We start from the raw sequence: 19,788 nt of genomic DNA, 5'->3' as shown, positions 1-19,788 counted from the left end.
CTACAATTATTATGTATATTATATATAATTTTATATATGAAATCCACAAATATACAGAACAATCAGTTGTAACTATAGTATCAGCTATTCTGATTATATAATTTTTTTATATTGCTGCAAGAAGTCCTTTACTAAGTATGAAGAGTTAAGAAATATGGTTGTATGAGAAATAGAAAGTGACAGAACTTTAATTAGAAATAATTATTTATCGAACATGGCTATTAAGTTATAGATTAATATACATTAACCTATTATATCTATAGGTAATACTTTGCATTTGTGCATTGTTTTTCATTTGTTCAAACACTAAAAAGCAATCAAAGAAACGAAGTTGTCAAAACACCATTCAATACTTAGTTTATGCTCCTGAATACTGTAACTTATGCCCCTGAAGATAAGCTGAGGAAGCTTAATTAAAAACATTTATAAATATTTGTAATATATTTAAATGTCACTCAAAGCATAATTTTCTTATTATAAAAATAGAATTAAATTTAGAAAAATTTTTATTATTCAAAGTTTAAAATTACACATTGAATATTAATTAAAAAGTATAAAGAATCAAACTGTTCAAGAACTTGAACCAATGCTTTATTAAAATTTGGCTATTCTAGGGGAGGAGAATCTATAGCCTTTTGTGACATCTATTAGAGCCTGAAAATATATATCATGTGACTTTACAAGTTATTTCTGAAATACTTTTCAATTTAAAAAAGTCCTCTGCTTTTGGACCATTCTATGGCCACTCAGCTTGCAATGAATACAAATATAATAGTGTAAAAGACCAATTATTAACTTGATAAGTAACAGATATATAAAAACCCACACCATATATATATATATATCTTTTAAAAAACTTCTTAAAAGATTTAAAAAAATCTTCAAAGGTTAATACAGAAGACTAATCATTAAGTTTAGAATATAGTTACCACAGAAGATAAAGTAGAACAAAAATATACAACTTATAATATATTAAAGTTTTTTATTTTAATTTGTTTTATGATAGCAATGTTCTAAACTTAACAAACTACAGAATAGTTTTAGTGTTGTTCTACATTAACAAGCTGATGATGGTTATAGAACAGTGAAAATAAAGAGTAATTTTGGTTTCCCAAGCTTAGCAATTTTAGTCTTTTTAAATTAAATTATGGTTTCAAATTGTATGCATTGTTACATTTTGTAACAAGGTAAAAATAAATATATAGATAGTAAAGCAAAAATTTGGTTTGCATGTGAAGAAATTGACATTATAAATAATATAATGTTAAGCAGACAGCAAAATAAACTTATTAATAAACTGTTGGTTATTAAAATTATTCTAAAAAATTTTTAACATTCAGATCAGACCTGTTATTATAACAATATAAACTCATTTCAATATCTTTTGCTATAAACTTAAAATTCTTTATTTATATTCAACTTTAAATACTTGACAGATAATATATAGAAATTCAAGAACTAGTGACAACAAGAAAAGCTGAATGATTTATGTAAATTTTTCACATATTCAAAACTTGCATTTGTTATTTGGACACATTTCATATAAATATTCAGTCTCCAATTCAATTTTATTTAACTATCCAAAAANCTTCTTAAAAGATTTAAAAAAATCTTCAAAGGTTAATACAGAAGACTAATCATTAAGTTTAGAATATAGTTACCACAGAAGATAAAGTAGAACAAAAATATACAACTTATAATATATTAAAGTTTATTTTAATTTGTTTTATGATAGCAATGTTCTAAACTTAACAAACTACAGAATAGTTTTAGTGTTGTTCTACATTAACAAGCTGATGATGGTTATAGAACAGTGAAAATAAAGAGTAATTTTGGTTTCCCAAGCTTAGCAATTTTAGTCTTTTTAAATTAAATTATGGTTTCAAATTGTATGCATTGTTACATTTTGTAACAAGGTAAAAATAAATATATAGATAGTAAAGCAAAAATTTGGTTTGCATGTGAAGAAATTGACATTATAAATAATATAATGTTAAGCAGACAGCAAAATAAACTTATTAATAAACTGTTGGTTATTAAAATTATTCTAAAAAATTATTTAAATAGTTGTCAACACTGGGAGAATAAAATAATTACAGAATTAATTATAAAAATTTCTTTTGTTGATATAATGTACAGTAAAAAAATTCTGTATGTACATTAAAAATAGTGCAATATAAACTGATTTAATTAATTACAAATTCATATTCACAGAGAAGCCAAAAATATGAAATTCATATATTAATATTTGCTTAACTGAGTCATGATATTGTTTAGAACTTAGAAGCAGATTGACAAAAGAATCAAATTTACATTATCTAATTTAAAGTTTGCAAACTAAGCATTTTGTTTGTAATTTTTTTTTATTTGACCTGATTCTGGACAATCCTTGAATTAATTTGGCTGGTATTCAATAACTAAACCTGATTACCCAGTAAAAAATGTGTTAATTCGGATGCTGCATTCAGTAGTGAAATATTATTTAGTAGTAGTAGTAAAGGCAACAATCTTGCCTTTGTATTAATGTTTCTTATTTTTAACTTCATAATTTATGATTTTTTTATTGTAAGATGCTTTTATGGATAATTCTAAATAGAGAGTATATAAATAGAAATAAAAGAAAATTATTATTATATAAATATTTTTATTGTTTATACAATAATATGAATAATTGAAAGAAAATTTGGCATAAAATAATTTAAGGAATTTATAATACTAACTAAACCAATTTGATAAACTAATAAATAATTTTAATAAAATGCTAAAATAAATGACACAGCAAACAGCAATGATATATTTTTATCAGTGTACTTGTAAGTAATCATAATTTCCTCTCCTTTATCTCCAATATTTTATATATTTATTTGGATCTAATTCTTATTTTCTTAAATCAATATTTTAAGAACTTATTTTTAGAAAAATAATATAAAACATTTATAAAATTCTTTTAAAAATTTATCACTATTCTCTTTTATTTGTTATATATAATTGACCACAAAAGAATTTTTTGCTTAAGTTAAATATTGATTTTTTTTGGTAATAAGCAAAAAAAATCAATACTTATTTTAAGAGAAAAATCTTTATATAAACTATTAAACTATTTTAAAAATCTAATTTGAAGTTTATATTTATTTTTAAAAAGTAAAACTAAATGAAATGCCAACTTATTAGGCTATTATATGGTTGAATTAATGATTAGAAACTAATTAGATATGTAATAGTCCTATAATTTGGCACTTTTTGTTTTACTAATGAATAGGGTTTAGAGATGTTATATTTTTAAAAAGTACATTTCATATAATATACTGTATCATGAAAAAATGGAGGTTAAAAAAACCAAATTCTTTTAAAACTATCCCATTATTTGTGTGTTAATAGGAAATGGATTATTTAATTGTGTACTTGGCTAGATGTGCTAAGATGTTAGCCTACTGCTGATCTAGATTTAAACCTGATTAAAATTCCTATAAATTTTATCAGGAATAAGGTCAAGTATCATTTCTCATCTCTTGTTCATAGTGATAGATCCCATTAGTGTTTAGATCTACCTGTAACGGATGTAATTGTAGGCAACCTCATAACTTGTGTGTGCTAGTCCTTTTCTCATTTACTAATCACTAATCACATGTGAAAATTTAGTTATATTTTTGCTTTGAATGAATGAGTGAATGAAATAAAATCAATATATTGAATAAAGCCAAGAGAGGACGGTAAAGGATTAGTTGATGAATCATCAGAATGATTCCAACAATTTTATTGATTAACACACTCTTGTATTTTAGCAAATTTTAATGATTTCTACACACCGAAAAAAAAAGAGTACACAAATCTAGAAGTTTGATATATATTTAATAATTTTTAATGAAAGACAAATTTGGATGCATATGAAATTTCTTTTGAATATGAGTTACATCAAATTTTTCCAATTTATGAAAGCACATCTCAAATAGTTGTGATAATGAAAGCAAATTTCCAGAAATTGTGATCTGTCATCTTAAATCTTATTGGTCTTATATAAATAAATTGGAGACTTAATGTAAGCTGTAATATGTAGATCCATGTCATCAAAGAAATAATTGCAGATACAGACAGAAAAAGCTATTTCATTATTACATATGATACGAATAAAAAATTGTTTCCAAAATAAACTGTTTATTATACAGGAAAATTGATTTAATAGCTTAGATTATTGACATTTTGTTAAAAAAATTCATTTGAGTTAAACGAATTACATTTTTCTGATTGGAAGTAATTCCATATGTCGCAGACTAATTTATTGTGGGATTTATTATTGCTCTTTGTAGCACTGATAAAATTTTTATAATAGATTGGGTTTATTGTTGGTTATTTAAGATGTTTTTGATTTCTAGCTAGTTTTTAAACAATTGTTTATGCACATTTGGATAGAACTATATAATTTTTCTTGTGTGTGTGTGTGTCTGTAAATTCTATTCTGTTTATATAAATTCTACACAGATATGCCATTGATATTAATTTAACTACTATACTGTTTGACACGAAGATATTTTACTTCTATAATTATGTTCATCACTTTGGCAAGGATAGTATCTGTAAAAATTTCCAATAGTGTAGAACAGTTGTTCTCAAATATGATTCATTGATGACTGGCGATCTGAACGCATTAGCTAGTGATTTTTACAAAATATAATTTTCTTCTGCTTAGTCAGAGAAAAGAACATTTTCAACATCACTTATCTCTTATGATAGGTTACTAGACAGACCAAATATTTTGGCACACGGTCTGTCATTATCTAAGATGATATTTACAGGATAAAAAGTGGACAAGGACACAGGTAGTCTACTGTCTATGAATTGATTTAAGTGATCTGTGGATTGATAACTGAGAACCACATTTGAATGAAATTAGAACTCTTCTCAAGCACATTGAATAAGTGTTTGAAAATAGAATCTGTCAGTTTCACAGATTATTTATTTCTTTTAGTCTTGTTATGCAGATTTTTCTTTTAAAGTAAGTCACCATCTTTATTAAGTAGAAGGAAAGTATTTTACTTTAAACTTTTTAGTTCTATTTATCATCATCATCCAAGAACTCTTCGTTGGAAATAATAATAAGTATGATAAATCTTGACATTTTAGTGATTTGAATATATGATATATTGGGATTTAAAATTAATATTTAATGACTGATATAGATCTTGATGCCTTCCTTGGGAGACCAATATAAAATTGTTAAACTCCATTAGAAATTTTATTAGTTTGGCCCTGGTGACAAAAATCTTAGTTACTGTTTTCTCAACTAACAACACACGAATAAATTTCAGTTGACTAAACAACATATTAGATTAGTGTTACTCTTTGTGTAACACAGTATATAAAAATGTTCTTATCAAACTTATGAATCAAGAATGTAATTATTGACTGTGTTTAAGTTTTTTACACACCCATTTTGAATTATAATAAAACTAGGGTTTGAAATTATATGTTTAATTTAATTAATTATCAGAAGTAGAGTGATGAAATGATTAAGTTAGCTAAATGATTATCTGGTATTAATAAATTGTGTTTAAAATTAATCAATAACTTCATACATTTTAATTATTAATTATTTTATTAGATCGTGAGGACCAATCCATACTTTGCACGTAAGTTTTACATTAAGTACATAAACAAATAAGTGATGGAGATGGATTTTGTTTTAACGAAAATATTGCAAATTAAATTTTTAGTGGTGAATCCGGTGCGGGTAAAACTGAAAATACGAAAAAAGTGATTCAATATTTAGCATATGTGGCTTCCTCCAAACCTCGTACTTCTGTAGCAGGTATACATTCGGTAAGTTTGTTTATTTTTTAAAATATTTAGTCTTCATAAAATACAGATTGTGTATAAAATATATAAATTGCTCAGAAATTACCCAAAATATATAAACGTAATTTTTTAAGTACAAAATATAGATAATAACAATAAAAAATTGCTATAAATTCATTATCAAAGCTACGACGACAACTAATCTTTTAATATACATCCCGAGCAGACTAAAATATTGCTTGACTACTTTATTTAATGATGATTAAATTATATATTTAATTCATGATCTAAAATATTTTAGATTAAAAGTTAAATGATGAAATGGTTATTAATAGATAACTTAAGCTGTAAATTTAATGACTTAAAAAATATAAATTATTCGTTCTCTCTTCAGTACTTAAATAGTAATTAATTTCAATAGTTCTTTCTACAATAATCTTGGTTGCATTAATCAATATATTTTTAACAGTGAATGATGATTAATGTGTTATTTAAATATCATTTACTGTTATAAATGCATTGATTAATTCAGCTGAGTAATCACAGTGGCTAGTTCATTCTTGTAATTTTTTTGTAATGTGTATTCATGCTCTTACATTTATTGTTCTTAAAATTTTCTTTATTGTTGTTGTTATTTATTTCTTATTAGAGTATGCTCATATTTTTTCCTTTTATTTTTATATCTATAAAACTTTGTGCATGTTAATTAGTTGTGTAGCTAATGTCTTTTATTTTCCTTATCTGTCTTTGCTCTCATCAAGTATCAACCTCCTCCTGTCAACATTATTGTGAGTATTATAAAATTCTTATACTTCACTATAATAATCTGTGTTTTTGTATATTTGTAATACTGTAAACTTCTTTTGTTTTCAAAACATTTAAATTGTTAAAATATATTTTTAAAAATTACTCAAAATTTATTATAATTTTCAGGGAGAATTAGAACAACAACTTTTACAAGCAAATCCCATTCTTGAAGCTTTTGGGAATGCAAAAACAGTGAAAAATGATAACTCTTCCAGATTTGTAAGTTTTTTTTTTCATTTTAATTGATTAAAAATGAATCTTTTAATTAAAAAACAATTCATATTCTAATTTCAGGGTAAATTTATTCGAATAAATTTCGATGCTTCGGGCTTCATTGCTGGTGCCAATATTGAAACTTGTATCTTTTTTTATTAAACTTTCTTTACATTTAAAGAAGGTTATGTCAATGTTATGTTATGATAGATTACAATGATGTGGGTGAAGTTGAGTTTCTTATTTTCTTTACGGATGGAAACAACAAAAATAATTGTTTTTCAGACCTCTTTATGACTTTGAACTGTTTTAATTCATGGAATTATCAAATCATTTTCTTATTAAAATCATTTACAGATTTTAAATTTTGCATGCAAATTTTTCAGTTGTGATTTATGATTAACAAAACCATCCTTAAAAAAATAATTTTTACTAAAACTAGAGTTTGAAATTATTTGAATTTGAAACTATTGCAGTCAAAAGTACAGAAGTAAGTTTTTATATATTTGTAGTTAACAAAAATTTATATATATAAAATAAAATTTTGTTATTGAATTATCAAGAATATTTTAAGTAACAAATATTTATTAATCCTACATTTTTGACGTTTATATATTTTACAATTATTATACGTTATAAAAATCAGTTAATAAACGTGAACATTTTGAAAATATTTTCTTTTTTCAAAATAAAAATCTTTCTCTACAAAACTATTATTTTACATATTATACTTAAACAATAATACAGTTGAAAATTATATAATATTTAATCAAAGTAGTCTTAATACATATCTATGAATATTCTCTCTGTAAGATGTAATAATTTTGTGCCAGATGGTACTTTATTGTATGAGCAGTAGGGGATAAATGTTACTAGCATGTGCACTGCTGGAGTTGAGGTTATCCCCAGCAGAGAAGAGTGAATGAGAAAAAAAAAATATATACTGTTCAGTGATTTTATTAGTGTTATCTTTAATCTTAGCATCCGGTGTCAGATTGAAGAATCACCATAAAAATATAATGAAAGTTTTATATTACAAATTAAATTATGATTTCAGTTATTTAATTACCTTAATTTTTATGAGTTCAACTTTGTACACTGATACTGTTGTTATAGTTTCTTATATTTTTTTAGAAAGAATAAATCAACATAATTTAGTATTATTGAATGAATTAATACCAAAATGTAGATCCTAATATAAACTACATGTTAATTTAAAGAAGGAAATCAAATTAAAGTTAGTTTTAAAATATAAATTTTCTTCTACAAGTACATATCTTCTAATATCAGGACTTATTATACTGTATTAAATAAAATAATATACAGGTATATTAAATAAAAAAAAAATTGTTTTCTGTGAAACTCTGTAGCATTATCTGTAAAGCCAGTATAATAAGTCCTGAAATTAGAAGATATGTACTTGTAGAAGAAAATTTATATTTTAGTAAGTCAAGGACATTGAGGCATTTTAATTAAAGTTACTTTTATTCACACATTGTAATTTAGATCTTGATGGCAGTCAAAGCAATTTATCACTATAGGAGAGAGAGAGAGACCAAGAAATGATATGATCTTACTGGAAAATTGGTTAAGAGAATATAAGAGCTGGATGTAGGTAACACTAAAAAACAGAACGTCTATGAATGTGTTCTGTGAGCATCTTTGATATTTGAAGTAATGTAACCTGTTGAATTTGTGGTATTTTCACTTTCCATTAACAAAATGCTAGTGTCTGAAAAAATCACCAGTTACTTGAATCCTTTTATTACTGTAAAGAAGTTACATTTCACTAGTTAGTGATAATCATAATAGCATTCCTGAAAACAGTGCCTGATTGCCCTCTAGACAGGTAAAGCACATGCCTAGAGGCTCCATGTCTCAGACAACTCAAAATTGGAAAAAATAGAGCAATTTTACAATTGCAGTTGTATATCATAATTTACAAATAATTCTTATTAGTTTAATATCATAAAATTATGTAGAGGGGCCCTAATCTTTAGTTCCTAAAGGCTTAATCTGCTAGTGCTTAGAAACAGAATTTAAAAAAAAGTTGCTCCATATGGCAAAGAAATTGCATTTGAAGTGTCTAGACTTATGGAAATAGTGACAAATCAGAGGTTTGTTTTATAGGAAGGGACCAAAAATATAGTTACATATTGGAGATGGACACAAATCAGAGTTGGTCACAAAATAGAGGTCTGTACAATCTAATTCTACTGGAAAATTTTGGGGAATTTTTCTGCTGGTCACAAATGAGAAGAAGTCACAAAGGGAAGGTTTACTGTACTTGTTTTCCACTGCTGATAGCATATTTACTTTATTTCAAGTTAATTCAATTGAAAAATAATAATAATGTGTTAATTTTTTTCACTGACTTTGTTAAATTTCTAAATTATAAATATTTACATATAACTATCCTTAAGATTTCATAAACTGACTTAATTACAGGTGTCAAAAAACTGTTTTTATTAACAGTTTTTTCTGAATTTGTTAAATTTTAAAACAAATTGTAACCAATTATTTATGACTATACTGGTTTTGAGAAATGATGCAAATAGTTCCACAGCAGTTTTAAAATCATATATCTTAAATGAGATAGTTATTAAAAAATTGTAAAAATAAAATTTTGTTAAATCTTTAACTTTAATCAGATCTTTTAGAGAAGTCACGTGCCATTAGACAAGCAGCTGACGAACGTTGCTTTCATATATTTTATCAGCTTCTGAATGGCACAACTCCAGAACAAAAAAGTAAGATTGAAATTTTTATTACAATTTATAAAAATTTGAATATAATTTATTTTTAATTTTGTAATTACTAAGTAAATATATTTATTCTGTAGAAGAATATCTTTTGGAAGACATAAAAAATTATACTTTCCTTACCTGTGGTAATGTACCGGTTACGGGAGTGGACGATGGTGTAGAATTTAGGAATACAACTAAAGCAATGAGCATTATGGGTTTAAGTAACGACGATCTAAGTGGTAAAATTATTTCTTTAAAGAATTAATGAAAAAAGATAAAATAAATTTTATTAAATACATGCATTTATCTTTATAGCCATTTTTCGTATAGTATCAGCTGTTCTGTTATTTGGAAATATGAAATTTAGACAAGAGAGAAATTCGGATCAGGCAACTTTACCAGATAACACAGTTGCCCAGAAAATCAGCCATTTATTAGGTCTTAATGTCACCGAAATCACAAAAGCATTCTTGAGGCCTCGACTAAAAGTTGGTAGAGATCACGTCACTAAAGCTCAAACCAAAGAACAAGTAAGTTTTTAACTGTATTTTTAAAAATATCATCCATGATTCTAAGTTTATATTGCAGAAGGTCAAAATGGTTAACTTGTTTGAATACATTATATTAAATTTCATATAATTGAGTATGATCACATTAAAAATAGTATGATATCCAAATACATTTAATTTTTATTTAAATCTATTTGGATACTAATTTGCCTATATAGTTAATAAGCTTCATTTTTAATATACAAAAGTGGATAGAATGTTGCAAGTTTATAAAACGTAGATTTTCAGACATGATGTGACTAGAAATTTAATTTTTCAGTCATGACATGCTCTAACATGACTTGATAAAGTAATTTCACAATTACAGAATCGTTTTCTGTTGATACTAGGCCTATTTCTTCTTATACTTTTGCATTATCATCCATCCATTCTATGTTAAATATTAAACTTGTTTTCTCTGCAATAATTTTGTCAGTAAAGCTTGTGAACAATCATAACAGTTGAGGGAAGTGCATGCTTTTCTAAATGAATGAATATTTTATCTGTGCTGATTTCAATGTTTCTTATTTTTTTTAAAGTGTTTCAAGATATTTGCTTTAATATCATTGTTCAAAATTGATTAATCTTTTCACTAATTAAACTAATTTCCTCAAAATATTCAATGCAGAATGCTTTTATGTTTTCCATTTTTATTTTATTCAAAGCAAGTACTGGGCCTAATATATATTTCAACAACTTTCTCAGTAAAATAAGCTGTAATTAAAGTTATCAAACTTTATTTTTAATTATTCCAAGTCTCTCCTAACAAATCTTTACACACACTGTAAATCATCATGTAATATTTTTAATTCTTGTGTTTATTTAATTAACACAAAAAAGTTGAATTGAAAATATACCAAAAAAACAATATATGAGATTAGTTCTAGTAGGTTTCGGAAAAGTCACAACAATGAAATATGATCACAAAAATAAGATTTATTAAATAAAAATGTAAAAATTTCATTGACTATAAATTAAGTATAGCCACAATAATCAAATTTTGATGTTTATAAACCGCGATATCTCCAAAAGTTACAGTCACAGACTAAAACCTTATATGCCACTAGATTCGTCAGACGATTCTGCACTAGAATATGTATAGACATTCTAGATATATGTATAAATGTTCAGTCTAGACGCGAGTATACAAGTTGCTATTGGAAAATGATGTATAGCCACAATTATCAGATTTTGACTATATAATACTATTCAAAATACAGTGAATATTTGACTATTCAAAATACAGTGGATGATCAGTTAACAAACAGTTTGGACTATGAACAAATCAGAAAGATGTGAATGATTTTTATGTTCAGACAGAGAACACTTCACAGAACAAACACAAGAAGAAGCAATGTAAAATAATGAATACCGATTTGTCTTCCCTTGTCATCAGGTAACAATTGAAACTTTTCAGAGCATGGGAGATGTTGACATCAACACTCAACAGTATATACTGATTGGATAGTTAGTATTCCTCCGAACTTTGAAACTCTCCCTTGTAATTGCAGCCTTTTATTTTTCTGACAAACAATTTTTTTTATAGTATTCCCAAGACTGTTGGGTAGGCACTCATTAAGTTTTGAATCGATTTTTATTTTTGAAAGGTGAGAGTATAATGGTAATAGTAGAGAGTGGGTAGAAGATATCTGATGTTGCTGGGCAGTATGGCTTGAACAGGTCTACAGTAAGCTGCAGTTCAATCTTATCTAAGAAAGATATAGTATAATCAAGAAGACTCAAGCAGCTAAAGGAGTAACAAAAATCACATCTGAAAAATAAAGAACATTTTAGAGCTCATAATGGAACCTGAAACGGATCTGATGACAGAAGAACACCAAGAACTCTTGAATGAATGAAGAACACCAAGAAACTCAGCAAGATGTTTTCTTCTGAAAAAGAGGATTAATGCCTATATCTGCTATTAAACATCTTTTGAAGAAGTGGGAGGATGTCAGAACGATGGTGTTAGAATGGCATCCAAACCAGATTGAGGTTAATAGACTTAGGGATTTCTAAAATTAATTACTTCTGAAAAATCCTAAAGAAGAGAGAAAAGCAATCGACATTAGACATTCTTTAACCCCCACAAACAGAAAAAACATGACTAATAAAAATGCAAGACTGTGTATATATGTATTTTTATTATTACATATAAATAAATGTAGTAAGAAAGTATATACAGGTAACCCCCATATAACACGGCACTTCTATAGCACGGATTCACTTTAACACGGTTCGAGAATTGGTACCATCCCCCGTAAAACACGGTACTTTTATAGCACGGATTCACTCTGATGTGGTTCAAGAAATGGGTAAAACCCTCGTACAACATGAAATATAATAAATTTTTACATACTTAAGTACTAATAGTTCACGAAAATAATAATTTTCGTGAACTATTAGTACTTCAGTGTGTAAATTTTCTTTTCTCGTCTCTATACATATGGTCCTTCGCGAAAATTGTTTCAATTTTGCCATATCTCGACGCTTCTGCTTCTGGTATTGCCAGATGTTTTTCCCTTATGCCATAAGTGCTTAGCACCATATAAGGAAATTTATAAAGATCTTTTAACTAGAAGCAAGCAATCTAAAATTACATACACTTTTTGCAAAAGGTAAAGCATGAATCTGAAAATAATGCAGAAAAATGCTCAGAGGATAACGATAACTTGCCAAAAATAAAACGCTCTCGGTTAATAGTGCTTTTAGTGATGACAAAGAAAACATTGTTTAATTTATATTAATATGTATCACTTAAGAAAATTTTAATAAAGATATTTAACTTAATCATGAAAATATAGTAGCATGTTTTTTAATTTTTGGAACCTAACCCTCCTTTTTGTACTAGTTCTTTGATTCGCATAACACGGCAATTTTTTGGAACGTAACTACCGTGTTATACGGGGGTTACCTGTATATTATATTTTTTGGAGTTTCCAGAACAAATTAATCAAATTCCCATAAAAACTTATGGTAAATTGATATCAGTTAACGAACAATTCGGATAGTGAACAAAGTCTTGGAATAGATTATGTTCATTAACTGGTCACCCACTGTACAATTACACAAAACACCATTGTATTCTTTCAGTTCTTAGTCAAGTAGAATTCAGTATTGATTTTCTAAAATGGGATCTTCTTTTTGTACAAATCATAATCAGTATTACATATGTGACAAAATCATAAAATATAATTAAGCAAATTAGAGACAAATACTAATATATATATTACAGTAATGATTAGAATAAAAATTTTATTGATCACTATATTTTTTTAATATTATACTATGGTATAAACCACACTTTCAGATTTTAATAATTCTAATAAGAATGATTATTTTGGTGGAAATCCATTGTTATAAGACATTTACAATTATATGTAAAATATTTAAGTAAATAAATTTTGAAATGTGAGTAAACTAGAAACAGTGATATGATTCTGTTGATTAATTACAATACAGTAGTATCTCAGGATATGAAATTAATGTTTCAAAACTGAGATTGTATCATGAAAATGTCGTAAGGTGAATCATTTTCCCCCATATGATTACATGTAAAACCAAATAATCTGTTCCAACACGAAAAAACACACTCAAATTAAAGCTAAGTAGTACATTGAAAAAAAAAATCTAGTAAGGAAAACACTGAAAAATGCATTTTGTAGTTGTAAATGTATAAATAACCATAATAGAATAATAATTGATTTAAAAAAAATGTAGTTTTATTTGCACATTACCTTTGAGGATAGATGACGGTGGAGGTGTAAACTGGTGGCGGAGGAGAGAGAAAAGGGAAATGATACTAAAACTTAACTTACATAACATAATGTAACAATAACTTAAAAATAACTTAACAGTAATTTTTTTTAATCTTTCCTGTTTTATATTTTTTTAAAAATTTTTTATTCACTGCTTTTTGATTTCTTTCCTTCACTTCCACCAGCACTTTCACTGGATAGAGGTCGCTTGGTAAAATATCTATCCAAAGAGGTTTGGCTTTGCCTACTTTTTAAAATGTTTCTAAAATGACTTAGGCAAATGTCATTACTCTGAGCAGAAATACAGTCAGTGTGAACCTTTTCGGGATGTTTCTTTTCAATAAAATCAGTCACTTAGTCACTTTGTGATAATACCTTAAGATTTCCTTTATCGAGCGAGATCCTTCCACAACGAAGCAAACATGCGGACTGAGAACAATGAACAGAAGTGAATAAAAAATGGCGCTGCAAACTAATGTAACGTCGTATGGTGAGTTTTTGTTCGTACCATGGAGCAAAAATATGTTTGAATTTCATGTCGTATCCTGAAAATTTTGTATGCTGGAGCATTTGTATCCTGAGGTACTACTGTATAGTAAAATTGCCAAATATTACAACTATGCCAAATTGCCAAATATTACATAATAGATAGAAATTATTGTGTTTAGAATAATCAAAGAGTGACTTTACAAAGCAGCTAGACTAGCAAAAACAAACACTTAAATTCTGTATATTTTCATTCATGTAATATGTCGTAAGTAATATTATTTCTCAATAAAATTACTCATCCTATTCAGTCATTATCACAATGGATAACAAGCCTGTTTGCATTCTCAAAAAATTTTAGTTCCTATAGCAGCAGCTGCCCAGCAATGATAACTTTCATTTCTTCCTTGGTAGTGAAGTGGTAGCCATATAACCATTCGAATGGCCAAGCAGTCAAAGTGGCAGCTTAGGGACCCAGGATTAAATCTGGACGGGTTGAAAAAGGAATTTTTTTGGTGGTGGTCCTTCTGGATATGACGAGCTCTATCCTTCCCCACCTGGCCACCCCATTGTGGGACTGGCCGAATCCATAATGGGCTTGCTAAAAGAGGCCTTCTTAGTGCTCACAGGCTGGAAAGAGTTTAAAAAAAAATGGAAGCCATATTTAATGTCAAATGTGAGAACACACAAAAGTCAGGAGGAGCCAAATCCAGGTTGTATTGTGGATAATAAAGTGCTTCCCATCAAAACATTGGTAACAAATCTGTAGACCAATATTCTATATACAGATTGACATTGTCATGGACAGGACATAACACTGTCCTCATACACCTTGATGATCTGATGATGATTTTCATCAGCTGGACTTTATTAGCCAAGAAAAAATATTAAATATCTGCTGCTTGAACTAATTTGTGATAACATTGTTATCGTTTGGAAATGCTATACCACAACTATTTCACAGTTATGCATCATTCTAACTGTAAAGTTTGCTAATTTCCTCCATTACTACCTACATTGGAGTTACAGTTGATAGTGCAATTTGATTATTAAACTGTGGATCTTATAAAGTTACTTTCTGATCATTCCATGTACAATTTTTACTTAATTTAAATTATAATATGCAGTTGAAATGACAATTTAATATGAGAGATTTTAAACAGTTAAAAAAAACATAAACCGTAAGTAGTGCAATTGACTTAATAGTTGTGTATTTAACCTTTTAATTTATTACAACAATTAACCACTAATGTAAATTAGTTTGTTAGAGAATTCATTAACAAGTGTATCAAGAAATATATTTTGATATGTGTATTTTTGAAGAATCGTTTGATATTTTGTCTAGTTCTGATTTTGGTTGAAGCATTTATATACAAGGTATTGATGTGTGCAAGGAGGTTTGTATAAACTATATATATATATACTAGCTGTTACCCGCGACTTCGTCAGCGGAGGTTTTGCAAGCAAACCCCATTTACATCCAATATTTCAATAACCATAGTAATTGTTATATAACACCTACCGCTGAAGAGAATTGCCGAAAATCAAACGAACTATTTTCAATTTGATCAATTTTCTGAAACGTTTACAATCGTTNGCTGTGGGCGATGATGAATCAGTGAATGAATGAGTGAGTCAGTCAGGACAAGCAATTTTATATATTTAGATATATGTTTTCATATTAAGATGGAGAATGAATAGAAAATTTTACTTTTAAAAATTCAAAAGGCTGAAAATAAAAATTCTGCACATAAAATTTTAATTTTTTCTTAAAGAAATTACTGCGTATGTTCTCAATATTCTTAAGTCCAAAATCAAAACTAAAAGAGATAACTTGTACTAAAATGAAAACCATGCACACTTTTTCAGCAAAAGGTGTTTACAGAACAAATGTTTTTGGTTTATTTTAAACCGAAATCATTTAGTCCATAAACCCCTTTTGCTGGAAAAGTGTGTGGGGTTTTCATTTCATTATATGTCCTGATTTTAGAATTTCAATTATTAGTGCTGTGAGGACCACCCATGAGGGTTATTCATGGGCCCAATAGTGTGGAAGTTTGCAGTCAAATCTCTCATCATCAGAGAGGATCTTTCATTCAGGATGATGAGAATAATGAGAAGTCATATGTGGGTGGAACGGCCACTGAAGCAAGGATCGCTGTTTACAATTTAAACCCCTTTTTTTTAAGTAGAAGGAAGTGTACAAGATTGACACCTTCAGTTCTTTTGGTTAAGTCTGATGAAAAGCCATTGTTTGCAATAGTTTCCAAAAGTATGTGATCTTGGATTGACATCAGCAAGGCTTCCCTGGATGATTGTCAATCTTGGGGCTACTTCTAACCAAAGATGTTCTGTTGGAAGTATTCAGAAGTGATGCCGCGCCAGATACATGGGATCCATCTCCAAAGGATAATCTATAAGTGACTTAAGGATCAGAGGAACTTTGCCTATGAACAGAATGCTGTTGGAGAGAGTGGTAAAACACCAATTCCAGTGATGGATGATTCTTTGAGGAAGAAAGAATGTGAAACTAACTATACAGCTGGATGCTCATGGAAAGACATGGATCTTCAAGAGAGAGTTGAATTTCTGGAAGAATACTGTACTTTTTAGAAGGAAACAAGGAAAGAGAGGCCTCGTCCCTGAGACACAAGTTTTTAAAGGGTTCTCTCTCTTGATCAGACATTTTCAGTTGGTTTTGGCCTCTTCCTGTTACTTTCCAATTGGTCATTTTCCTATTCCAGGGATATGCTTGTGATCGAATTTGGGATCATAAACATCAACATCAACCTTTTTGTTGATACAAAGTGCCAATCCGAACTGAAATGTTTGTTGAATTGAGGACACTCGACCATAATTCATTGGGAAATTTTTTTCTTTTCCTTGCTAATGGTTTTCAGCTGCAGCTAAAAGTTTCCAGCTGTCTTCTCATGATTTTTATACCATAAAACTTTCCCCTTTGTTTTCCTACAACTCTCTGGAGATATGGGAGGCCAAAATTATTTTTTCAACACTATCTGCCTTCTCTTTTTTTCCTATACAAAACAATGTTTTCACAATGGTTTATTTGCCAAAAATATTTTCAATTAAACATTTTTTTTCATAAAATAAATTTTGATGAGGGTTCAGACCCAATCTGGAGTCTCACAGTGCAAACATAGCACAGTGGTGCCTCATATAATGGACGCTGTGAATAACAAACTTTCCATTTGGCAGTTACGTGAGGCAAACAAGTTGCAAATGATGGTTCCACTCTTTTGCCATTGCCAATGACAATCTACTATTTTTAGAATATATTAGCATTATTAGAATATCTGAAGTACAGAGCTCCCGTTAGGATTCGGCTTGCTCCCTTGTTTATTATGTACATCACCTCAGTACAAGGTATTTACATTTATTCAAGTATTTTACAAAAACGTGGCTTCTAAAAAAACAGAAAGGTGATTTCAATTGAAACGAAGCACGAAATCATCAGAAGGAGTGAAAGTTGATAAAAACTTCCTTGTCAAATGGGGAGAGGTTCAGGAGTTTACCAACGCTCATTATCCAAACAGAGCTGAGGTCAACAGGATCAATGATCTCTATGATGACACTCTTGCCCGTCATTTCCGACAGGTGTTGAAGAACAGAGAGAAACATACCACCTTGGACATGTTTTTCAAGAAGCCAGCTGTCAAGAAACAAAGGATGGAACAAGAGGAGTTGACCCTGCAAGTCCCGGTAGCCTCTCCTGAATCTGACTCCGATTAAAAAACAATAAAAAGAGACCTGCTGCAATGTGTAAAAAGTCTTTATCTGTATGAATGTGTGAAGAAAGTGTTCCTCCCCATCCTCCCACATCTGACTATCCGGCATAATTGGTGACTGCTCCATTTTCATTTTTTTTATGGTACAGCATGATTATTTTATGCTGCGGAACGAATTATGTTTTAACATATATTTCTATGGGAAAATGCGTTTCATATAACGGACTTTTCACTTAGCGGATGTGCACCTGGAACGGATTAAGTATGTTATACGAGGCACCACTGCATATAAATTAACTTATAATTTAATCGATTGTAATTATTATAACTATCAATATATACTAATCAAAAGTTTATGAACTATACGTGTAGTTTTTATCAATTTTAATTGATTTTTACTTATAAAAAATGATAATTAAATACAAATTTTCTTTGGAAAAAGTTGTAATATTGCATTAAATAATTATCTGTACATTTGTTTAATATGTAAATTTGCATTTAAAGGTAGAATTTGCAGTTGAAGCAATTTCTAAGGCATGCTACGAGAGACTTTTTAAGTGGTTGGTTCATCGCATTAACCGTTCATTAGATCGTACTAAAAGACAAGGAGCTTCATTTATTGGTATTTTGGATATTGCTGGCTTTGAAATATTTGAGGTAAGAATGTTTTTATAAAAATATCTATTGCTTAATTTTAATATTTATAATAATTTTTCTGCTTATTTCTTTCCATTTTAGTTGAATTCATTTGAACAGTTATGCATAAATTATACAAATGAAAAATTACAACAACTGTTTAACCATACAATGTTCATTTTGGAACAAGAGGAATATCAGAGAGAAGGAATAGATTGGAGATTTATTGATTTTGGTCTTGATCTTCAACCTACAATAGACCTTATTGAAAAGGTTTGTTCTTAGATTTGTTTGTCATTTGTAATTGTTGAAAAATATGTAAATTAATGTATTTACATGTTCACAGCCTATGGGTATTTTGGCTCTCCTTGATGAAGAATGTTGGTTTCCGAAAGCGACAGATAAAACTTTTGTAGATAAATTAGACAGTACTCACACTATCCATCCAAAATTTAAAAAATCTGATTTTAGAGGCTCTGCAGATTTTAGCATCATTCATTATGCTGGAAAGGTAAAGATTATTCATTTATATTTAAAAAATTTTTATTTTCTAAACAAATAATTAAATTTTTATGATTATAATTTTTTTTAAAGGTTGATTATTTAGCCAATCAGTGGTTAATGAAAAATATGGATCCTTTAAATGAAAATGTTGTTTCATTACTTCAATGTGCCCAAGATCCATTTGTAGCACATATTTGGAAAGATGGTATGTAAATAGATTATTGATATTAGCAATTTTCTTTAATTAAAGGCAGCCAGTGTAGCCACTTGTGTGTGTGCGCATGTATAACACAATTATGTGTGCACATTTAATTGTATAAATAAATATAAATTTGCAACATATTACAAAAGTAAATGTAATACCATCACAATTAACAGAAAAAGGTTAAAATGTGTTTAAAAAATATTTTTTTTATTCACTATTCATATTGAATTTTATAGTAAGACTAAGTGATCACATACATTAATCATTAGAATCACCCTGCATATTCAAGAATTTACCTAACAATTCACCATCTGTGAAAACACAACTTTATTTATTTTACAAACAATT

The 19,788-nt window shown here is 28.1% G+C and overlaps 1 protein-coding gene across 2 annotated transcripts in view; it reads left to right on the top strand.

Annotated features, from left to right (window-relative positions):
• The window catches only part of LOC111626340 (myosin heavy chain, non-muscle-like), a 95,169-nt gene that overhangs the window by 46,758 nt on the left and 28,623 nt on the right, over positions 1–19,788 (top strand). The window contains exons 3-14 of one of the 2 annotated variants that reach the window (XM_023369669.1): positions 5,597–5,624; positions 5,709–5,814; positions 6,552–6,578; positions 6,724–6,816; positions 6,892–6,955; positions 9,462–9,560; positions 9,653–9,796; positions 9,873–10,087; positions 18,600–18,752; positions 18,834–19,004; positions 19,078–19,242; positions 19,326–19,440. In XM_023369669.1, coding sequence (XP_023225437.1) covers positions 5,597–5,624; positions 5,709–5,814; positions 6,552–6,578; positions 6,724–6,816; positions 6,892–6,955; positions 9,462–9,560; positions 9,653–9,796; positions 9,873–10,087; positions 18,600–18,752; positions 18,834–19,004; positions 19,078–19,242; positions 19,326–19,440 — 1,380 coding nt within the window. The remainder of the gene's footprint in view (positions 1–5,596; positions 5,625–5,708; positions 5,815–6,551; positions 6,579–6,723; positions 6,817–6,891; positions 6,956–9,461; positions 9,561–9,652; positions 9,797–9,872; positions 10,088–18,599; positions 18,753–18,833; positions 19,005–19,077; positions 19,243–19,325; positions 19,441–19,788) is intronic. The other variant, XM_023369670.1, reaches the window with a different exon arrangement.

Source organism: Centruroides sculpturatus, unplaced genomic scaffold (genome assembly GCF_000671375.1).
Source record: "Centruroides sculpturatus isolate CEXI.00-Female unplaced genomic scaffold, Cexi_2.0 scaffold26, whole genome shotgun sequence".
Classification (NCBI taxonomy): Eukaryota; Metazoa; Arthropoda; class Arachnida; order Scorpiones; family Buthidae; genus Centruroides; species Centruroides sculpturatus.
Note: the sequence above shows the minus strand (reverse complement) of the source record. Positions and strands in the feature narration are given on the sequence as shown.